Genomic DNA, 10,361 nt, shown 5'->3' with positions numbered 1-10,361 from the left:
AGCAGATTATACACACACACACACACACACACACACACTGATAGTGATGTTAATATAATAACTACATGAGGAAACAGAGCAGAAGAGGTTTGTGCCTTTAAAGACATCAAGTCAAAACCGTAATTAGTTCACGTGTATTTAATCTTTTAAATATATATATATATATATATATATTTTACTTTAATGTTTGCATTGCAAAATTATCATATTTAATTAACATTAATGTAATAAAACATTTAAAAATATAAACTATATAGACATATTTTTTGGCATGTTATATGAAGCAAAGTTTATTTTCATAATCTTTCATCAAAATATATTAACTTACTCTGGTTCTGAAATGATTTTTTTTCTCCGGATGTAATCGATGACACATGGGCAAATATTACCCAATACTAGAACCACTGGACCCTACTTGTCAAGTCCATACATATTTTGTTTAGAAATATGGCATATTATAGTAAATTGTGTTGACTTTAATAATACGTTTAAATAGAAAACCAAAATCAAAAGGCTCTCATGTTGAATACATTCATTGCAAATGCTGTTTCGTGGAGTTTAGAGACATAGTAGTGTGACCTTCGTCATTGTGTGTGTGTGTGTGTGTGTGTGTGTGTGATAGTCTGTTGGAGCACTGCAGGAAACACAAGTATCTGGCTAAGTCTGGTGAAACCTTCGTGACTCTGGTGGTCCGTCTGTTGGAGAGGCTTCTGGACTACAGGACCATCATGCACGACGAGAACAAGGAGAACCGCATGAGCTGCACAGTAAATGTGCTGGTAAGGAGAATATTTAGCCTCTCAGCGGCACATCTGTATAATAACTCTATCATACATGACAAAAACGAACTGAGACACAAGTGCACATTAAATCTGAACATGCTGTTGGAGTCCTCGTGTGTTAAACATGACTCTCGTATCGTCTCGTCGGTCGGTGTGCAGAAATCAACAGCACAAGCACAGATGATGTTACAGATTCTTCTAGAGCACATTATTCAGTTTGAGTTTTTGGTTAAGCTGAAGTCAGTGATTAGCATGATAAGTGAAAAGATTGTGACCTTGAATGTGAATCTGTTGCAGAATTTCTACAAGGAGATCGAGAGAGAAGAGATGTACATCAGGTGAGCCACTTTATCTTTCCTGACTTTACCTGCCGCTGGAATTCTCAATGGTTAAATCTTTCTTTCTTTCTTTTTCTTCTTTTTTTCCCCAAAGGCACATTAAATTGATCAAAAATAACAGTAAAGACATTTTATAATGTTACAAACGATTTCCATTTCAAATAATGATGTTATTTTGAAGAATCCAGAAAAAATATATCATGGTTTCCACAAAAAAAAAGAAAAAAAAGCAGAACATACGTTTTCAATATTAATAAAAATCAGTGTATTAGAATGATTTCTGAAGGATCATGTGACACTGAAGACTGGAGTAATGATGCTGAAAATTCAGCTTTACATCAGAGGAATAAAGTTTACATTTTAAAATATATTCAAATAGATTTTTTTTTTTTTTTTACAATATTACTGTTTTTACTGTATTTTATACTGTATAATTAAATAAATGCAGCCTTGGTGAGCAGAAGAGAATTCTTTAAAAAAAAACAACATTTGAACAATAGTGATGTGTACATATATATATTTTTTTAGATATGTATATACTTATGTATAGTTGTATGTATTATGTATATATTATTATTTTAGTTTTATAAATACCTTTCAGTAAATTATTTGCGGTTTTATATTAAAATAAAGCATATATTTATTTTGACCCCTAAGTATCTTAAGTGAACCAGTATTTCACATCATATTTACAATATTGTGTGTTTTAGCAGCAATGGAATACTGTCTTGACAAATGCAAAAACAGTCCCGGAATGATCCAATTTATAAAAACATTTCATTTGGATTTTTTTATCTTTAAGAATCTTAAGTTTCTCCGAGCTTTCCCTGTGTTTGGGATCATGCAGTACGTGAACGATAAGCTAATCTGATCTCTAGTTGCTCTGTGCTGCTGGCCTTTGTGAGTGTGTTATTGGAGTTTGTGTTCAGATTGTTAATGTCATTGGTGTGTGTGTAGGTACCTGTATAAGCTCTGTGACCTGCATAAGGAGTGTGATAACTACACGGAGGCCGGATACACCCTACTGCTGCATGCTAAACTCCTCAAGGTAATTCCACGTGTTTATCTGACTATATATGCCTCTTCCCTTTGAGGACGACTCTAGATGTCTCCGGTAAACACACACCACATTGATTCCTACTTGCCGACACATGCCAGTAAATGAATGTTCAGTGTATACGAGATAACAATGTTTATGCACTTCACCTGCAGAATCTACAGTATCAGGTATAATTTAATTGGATATCTTGCTGTTGAAGACTCTGACAGGAATAATCCATGCACATTTCCATTTCTTTGAGTGTTGAAGTTCTACAGAAGGATGTTTTTCCCCTTGTCTGACATTTATAAAGTCACCTCAAGTGCAGATTTGAGAACAAATCTCCGGTAGAAAAATACTTAAACTTTCTCAAAGATGATTGCGGTGCACGTAAGGCTTTGGATATTAAAATTCATTTGTATTAAGTATAACACTTGTGAAACTTAAAGTATTAAATTTAATACCCCAAGTATTAAAACTTCTTTAATTAATTCATCCAGAATCACTGAATGTACAGACACCCTTTTAGGTGTTTGTGAACTTTATACTTAACCGAAAGTCATATTTGCATACTGAAATGTTTCTGCCTTGCATTTATTTGCATACTGATTTTTTACTGAACTTTATTTTTTTTATATCCGTTTATACATATAGTTGATGTATATCGGTTCACATAGAAATCAAGATGAATGTCATGACAAACGCATTTAATTTGCACATTTACACCATATAAAACATAATCGTACTTAAAACATTAACATTATATTATGTGGCTGCTTTGCAAGCTCTACTGTGTCCTTCACGAAATGCAAATTTGATCTTGGGAGTTATTCTTGATAATTGACATTAACTGTTAGTTGAGCAAATGGATTAATATGTATATTGGCTTGCTGTTTAATGACATCTGGATGTTCTGTAGTGAACCTGAGACCCGTTGAGGGCTTTACCGGAGTAATTTGACGAGGGAATCGGCTGTCACAGTCAGCGAGGGAACACCACGTTCCCTCAAACCCACGCAGCTTCTTTTCATAAATCGCTGCCACCGTTCTCTGTGCTCCTGCGTATAAGAGCAGCACTCCCACGTGCACACACTTACACACCTCATGCTACACACATAATGCATGCATTTACAAACACACAAGCCTCAGAGACAACACCAAAACCTGAAACTTTTACAACTTGTTCTCCTCTCGCTTGGAAGTCGGTGAAACTCCTGAAAGAGTTGTTTTGTTAAACGGGACCTATGGTGATTTATAATATTAATTTACACTTCTTCAAACGTTCTTCAGACAAAAAATTAGTTTAAGTGTTTGGATATTGCTTTGTGCAATCTCAAGCTAAAGTATTATACTATTTAATGTATGTTGTACATTAGTTTATCATTGCAAGGCTTGTGCTCATGGCTCTGACACTTCAAGCTGTTAATTAGAAAGAGAAAGCAGATGTTTACTGTAAACATGGTAAAAGGGTTGACATGTATATTTAAACCAGACAAACATAATACAACTAGATTATTAATACACTTTATAGTAGTCTTCGCTACTTTTAAGAAGAAAAATATGATAGGGAACACTCAAATTAATGCTGTTCTTTTGAACTTTCTATCCAAAATGTTCATGGTTCATCTATCCATCTATCTATCTATCTATCTATCTATCTGTCTATCTATCTGTCTATCTATCTATCTATCTATCTATCTATCTATCTATCTATCTATCTATCTATCTATCTATATATACGCTTTCACGCTGATGATGCCGTTTCCTGAGGTGTTTGACCCCTACTGTTGCACAGAGCTACATGAAATGTCAATTACGTTTACACTACAGTGAATCAGTTCTGACAGAGCCCTTAGCACAATACAGTAGCTCAACGCCACAGCCAATAGCAGCAGCCCTCCGGAGAGTCAGCTGATCTTCTCCAGCCAATCAGATCACTCGCTTTCGTGTGCGTGTGTGTGTATGTGTGTGTGTTTATATTCCAGAAAAGCGGTGAACTGAGTGGTCAGCACAAACCCAGGAGTTCTGCACAGTTTCTCCCTATAATCACTTGTTTACAGGATCAGGCAGCATCTGTAATGAATATTACAGTGTGGCCACATAAATCAGTGTTATCAGATGGGCTCTTGACGCCGGCACAGTAATACAGGCAAAACCTTTCAGACTCTGAGCACAACAAAATTAATGTCTCCAGCAGCTGTGATCTGAAAGCAACCACACTGCTCTGTGTGTGTGTGTGTGTGTGTGTGCGTGCTTGTGTGTTTGTGCACCTGCATATTGCATATTTTAATTTATTGTTCAGAGTGGTCATACATTTTTTGTTTGTTTGTTTGTTTCTTTCATTTTGTTCTTTCCCTGTGGTCCACTTATAATGCTTCTAATAATGTTCTTTGCTCAAAAAAAAATCTGAAATGTGTTCAGATCAACCTGTAATCATAAGGGATCTCGTTTTGAAATAATAATATCCTCCTTCCTCCATATTACCTCATCGTAACTTGACAGACTGAGTTTCTGAGCGCAGAATAGCCGTCACTGATGTATACTTGTAGGCGGTTGTGTTAATGAATTCACATACTGTAACTTGCATCAGACAGCTTCGCTTTTCTTATGCGTGGGAAGTTTTTAGTTACATTTTGTTGTAATGAACCTTCTTATTTCAAAAGTTAAAAAGGACATTTGATTATATGACCCCTTTAAAGTTTCACGTTTGGTAGTAATGTATTTGTATGTGCATAGATACAGATTAGATCTAACAGTGAAGTAAACACGACTCTCATCAGGTCACGAGCAGGTTAATGCAGTGTATTTGAAGAGTGTAATGATGATGTTGTTTTGTCAGTGGTCTGAAGAGGCCTGTGCCGCCCACCTGACGCAGAGAGACGGATACCACGCCAGCACTCAGGGTCAACTCAAAGACCAGCTGTACCAGGAGATCATCAATTACTTCGACAAGGGAAAGGTAACCATCACTAACACTGTATACGATCACTACATGCTTTAGTCATGTTGGCCAGGAACTAACTATTAGTGTTTTCAGAATAGTGGCATTTCAACTCACAATATATATATATATGTATGTATGTGTGTATGTGTGTGTTTGTGTGTGTATATATTTTTTCTTATAAATATTTAAAAACAATTTTTTTAAATATATATCGCATATGTAATATAATTTGAACGTGGCTTCAAACGTGTCCTGCAGCTGCAGTCCTGAGAGAGTCTGAGCGGTCAGTGTAACGGACAGGTGACCCGTGGAGAGGGAGATTATTGGCTGGTCTGTTATGGCTACATCTCCATTAGTCTGACAGGCTGGACGGAGGAGCTGAGGGGATTTGAGGGTTATAAGGGCCACGCAGAGATCTGTGCCCAGCGTAGAGGTCTCTCGGTAGGGGACTTCTAGCGAAACTGCTGCCCTGGACTGGACCCCATTACTGGGCTCAGCGGCTCAAAATCATGACCGAGTGTGTCAAATAGAGAGAACTCAAGAGGATTTAACAGGAAAGTGTGTGTGTTTGAAGGAGAGCAGCAGTCAGTCAATCCTGGAAAGCGAGCTGAGGAGCAGCTCTGGGCCGTAGTTCTTCTGTTCGACACATTTTCTGGGAATTATTCCAGCTTTTCAGAGTCTATTTTAAACACTGCTCAGACTGCTGGGACATACCCACATGTCACAGCTGAACGTCTCCTGAGAGCCGAGACAGGAGGACACAGTCACATAAACTCTTCCTACTCTCTCACTGCCTGCTTTTTCCTGTATATTCCCTTAAAGGAGCAGTTCAACCAGAAATGAACGATTTCTGATGATCTCCCCCTCCACCCAAGCCCTTTTTTGCGAACAAATACAAAAAATGATACCATGTTGCATGCACAAAATTTCACAAATAAAGTTTCTGTTCATGCTAAGACTTTATTCTAAAAAAAGATATTTACATGCATCACAGCTATATTCCTGTATAATGTACATTTGCATATGACACTGTACATGCATGTTCATCATTCTATTCCCTTCTCTTGGAAAATACTGGAGATGCTGAATCTTCTCCCTTAAAATCCTGCATTGTAATATGATGATTTGCAAAATATAGGTCTTACAATGTAAAAGTAATATGACCACATTTTAGTTAATATCAGACTAGTGTGTTCTTGTAAACCTAGTCAGTGCTGTCATTGATGCAAGAAATGACATTGGTTCTATCTTGTGTGTAGTAACCAAATTTGATACACCTTTTTTGAATTCTGGATGCAAACATGGACTAGACTCAAGGTTTTTTGCAAGAATGGAATATTATCAATGCATAAATGAATGTAAAATTTGAGTTTCTTCCTCACAGAAATATGATAAGACTGGGAATTCAAGCACACAAGTCAAGGACTCATTTATGAGTTTTATTGTGTTACTCTGTGTTTTTGACAGCCTTTGTTATGGAAAAAACCTTCTCTTTTGGTATTCAACGGAGGGCTTGGGACGTCATGAGGATGCGTAAATAATGACACCGTTTGCACTTTGAGGGGAACTATTCCTTCAGTGCACTCTGTAGTGTCGACAGGAACAAAATTGAGAATTGTAATTTTCATGCTGAACATGTTGGTCTGATATTACAATGCGAGTTTCTTTTTATGACTTTTTTTTGCACGCTACTTGCTTTATTCTTCCTTCATTCTGAAGAAGTAATCCACAATGTCTCCTACAGACTGCAAATACTATTGCTGGCAGCTTTCTCAATAATAATGCACTGCAGATATTGATATATAATCATAGCCTCCCTCTCTCTCTCTCTCTCTCTCTCTCTCTCTCTCTCAGTGCTGCCAGGATGCACTCAAAGTTTTATTTGAAGAATTAGTTATATATCAAATCCTGTGCACCAGAAGTGTAATGCTAGATAGAGGTTTTATTTACACTTGGCATTTAATGTTATAAGTCTGATATGAGAGAATATCAGAGCCAGAGAATATCCATATTCCTGCTCCGACGAGGTCATAGATAAAAACTCATTTAGTGCCACCTGCTCCTCCCATAGAAATAACATCAATAACGCATAACCAGATGTGCAAGAAAGTGCATTCAAATATGAGGTTTCACACCCTTTGTTTTAGCCCAATTGATATCCAATTGTTACTGTGTGCCTGCAATTTCTGTTTGTTTTTACAGAGGAATGGATCAGAATTATATTCTGTGCTCAAATATGTCATTTTGGTGATTAAAGATGAGTTTTAATGGATAGCATTATTGACTAAAGGGGGACTTTTAAATATTTGACGCATGGTGCAGCTGGAGAATATTGGCATCCGCTTCCATCTCAAAAAAACCTTTTATGTTCAAAGCGCATTGTTCACAGATGGATAGAAAGATATTATGTCACTGTGTTTTGACGTGATTATGAAGTTTGATGTGTTTTTGGGTTCAGATGTGGGAGGAGGCCATTATCCTGGGGAAGGAGTTAGCCGAACAGTACGAGAACGAGATGTTTGACTTTGAGCAGCTGAGCGCTTTACTGGTACGTACAAACTTTTGCTGTCAATGTTTTTCAATGAAACAAACAATTAACGAGCCCTTCAGACTGTTCGACTTTACCTAAGTAGGTAAATTAGCCTAATATAAATGGACGGGGGTGTTTTAATGGTTTTCTGCATTTTGGACGTTAGTGCAGTTTTGTCTAATTGCCAACAAATGACAAATTGATCCATTCAGACAGAAAGAACGAAAGTTTGGGACTAACTTTTATTGCAACCCCTCACATATTGATCTCAACCTGTTTTTATTTCTAAATTATTATTATTTGCTATTTTATTATGTATTTGAGTGCAAATTCATATTACAGTATTAAATAGTTGAAGTGAGCAAAGTTTAATTTAACTCATTTAAAGAGTTTGTAAATGATGTGTTCAGAACTGACGATGTGATTTCTGTCTCTGTCTCTCTCAGAGGAAGCAGGCTCAGTTTTATGAGAGCATTGTGAAAGTGATCAGACCAAAGCCAGACTACTTCGCTGTAGGTTATTATGGGCTGGGCTTCCCCTCATTTCTCCGGGTGAGAATTTCTCTTATAATCCTGAATTTTTTCATATTTCACCATATCCATTGAGATGTCAGTTTCTTTGTGTAAATGCGTTGCATTGTGAATTTGTCTGATATATTTCCAAAAGCATGGAAATCAATTACTGGTGTCTTTTGTGTGGCCTTTCCAAACCCATCAACAGCTGTCTCTGTAGTGCAGAAACCATTTACAGGCGTCAAATACAGGCATTTGTTTCCAGAGGTTTATTTATTCAAAACTAATACATTTTTCTTTTTATTTGTGATGTACAAAGGCTGGATCGGTAGGAAAGATTAGATGAATGTGATCTTTTTTTTTTTTTTTGGGCCTGAAATCACTGATACAACCTTTAAGGTGTAAGGACATTTTTCAAACTGTGATAATCCTAAAAAAAAAAAAAAAGTGTATATATAAGCTCCTTACCCTGGAACGTGTCAGAAGTAAATCAAAACAATGGTATGGTAAAGCAAATCCAATGCTAGAAAAGGTCAGACAGAGAAAAAGCGTAAAAATAATATTTTGTTGTGTGGAGTGTGTGGTTTGTATTCTTTTTGTTTATGTATGTATATATTTCCAGTCATTCATGATGAAACGGAATCATTCACCTCCCAGAGATCATGCGTCTGTTTAAGCCTGTGGTTGTGGGACCGAATCGCCTCAGATATATTTGTAATTCTTTTAATGCTCTTCCAGCCGCCTGCAGTCACGCGTCTCCCACCAGACATCCTGGGAACACAAAATAAATCGGCCATCTAAAGGCCAGTCGTCTCCTGCTAGTGTTGACATGCTGCTCCGCGGAGAGAAGCTTTGCCTTGTGAAAGAGAAAACATCTTGCAATCTCCTCTCACTTTTGTATGCGTGCGGAGTCGTGCGAGCGCTGCCGGTTTATTCTGCCGTGCTTGGAATCACAGGCAGTGTGAAAACACCCGTCGAGAGCGCGCTGCAATTTGTCACCTTATCGCTCAAAGCAGATTTGAAAACGGCCCTGGGCATATTTCACTTCCAGTTCGCATTTCACTAATTGAGCAGCTGAAATATGTTCATGTAGGCAGGGAGCGTGTGTGTGTGAGTGTGTGTGTGTTCATGTTGTTCTATCCCGATGGGGACTTCAACCTGAATGCACACAGACTCATGGGGACTCGTGTCACTGTGTGGGCCTAAATTGAGATTCCCTTGAGGGAACAAGCTTATATTTAAGTTTTTTTGGAAAATGTCAAAATGCAGAAAGTTTTGTGTGATGAGGAGGTTTATGGGTAGTGTTAGTGTAAGAGGAGAGAATATACAGTTTGTACAGTATAAAAAACCATTGTGTCTATGGAGAGTCGCCACAAATATAGTAAACCAGATGTGTGTTTGTGTGTGTGCTTCTCTCGGGCTGTTTTCAGATAGGGTACTAGCACGCTGCATTGTACTCTTGTCAAAAATAAACACTTCAATTCCATGCATATTGGTAATTTGGTATCGCGTTCTGAGCGTTCCTCACACTCGCTCTCCCTGTCATGCGTGTAGGTGTTTGTGTGCACACAGTGGTGTGTCTGTCACTGTTCGCACAGACGCTGCGAGTGGAAACATATTGAAAGTGTTGTTTGTGGGAGCAGATGATTGGCGCTGTCTTTATGGGAATGTGCAATAATTGAACGTTTCCAGACTGCCGAACGCCTCTGAATTACAGCCGCTTTGGCTATTTTGAGATTTGACGTTAAAGCTCTTAATAAATACAGAATGAGTTTCTCTGATTGATGAGATTGTGTGTTTAGACTCATTTCACAGTGTTTTAATCAAATCCCTGTATTCATGGATGGCGATTGAATGTTCTACACCAGTGGCTCTCAGCTGGTTTTCCATTTGGACTCTATCAGACATCCCAACATGCCACCAAAAGTAGTCAAATACACTGCCTTGAAATTAAACATACTGTATTAAAATAAATGAATGTTGTCATTAAGTGCAATATAATTAATAGGCTAAATCTTTTCTTTTTTTTTTTCTTTTTTTCTTTTACCTTTTATGTTTGTTGTTTTATTGTTCTTTTGAGGGCATGTCAAACAATTTGTACATTAGCATCTGTTTAATTTGACGACCAAGATACAGATTAAAACACAATACAGTCGTGATTTAATGCGAAGAATGAGAAGCTCTTTTCCCGTCTAAAAAAGCCTATTTTTACTCTCT

The 10,361-nt window shown here is 37.3% G+C and overlaps 1 protein-coding gene across 2 annotated transcripts in view; it reads left to right on the top strand.

The window, feature by feature from the left end:
• Nucleotides 1-10,361, top strand: part of dock1 (dedicator of cytokinesis 1) — a 239,870-nt gene that overhangs the window by 202,823 nt on the left and 26,686 nt on the right. For both annotated transcript variants that reach the window (XM_084434637.1, XM_084434636.1), the window contains exons 35-40: nt 623-779; nt 1,080-1,120; nt 2,078-2,168; nt 4,998-5,117; nt 7,561-7,650; nt 8,079-8,183. In XM_084434637.1, coding sequence (XP_084290763.1) covers nt 623-779; nt 1,080-1,120; nt 2,078-2,168; nt 4,998-5,117; nt 7,561-7,650; nt 8,079-8,183 — 604 coding nt within the window. The remainder of the gene's footprint in view (nt 1-622; nt 780-1,079; nt 1,121-2,077; nt 2,169-4,997; nt 5,118-7,560; nt 7,651-8,078; nt 8,184-10,361) is intronic.

Source organism: Rutilus rutilus (assembly GCF_951802725.1).
Source record: "Rutilus rutilus genome assembly, chromosome: 16".
NCBI lineage: Eukaryota > Metazoa > Chordata > Actinopteri > Cypriniformes > Leuciscidae > Rutilus > Rutilus rutilus.
The sequence above is the reverse complement of the archived record's forward strand: the minus strand, read 5'-3'. Positions and strand labels throughout refer to the sequence as shown.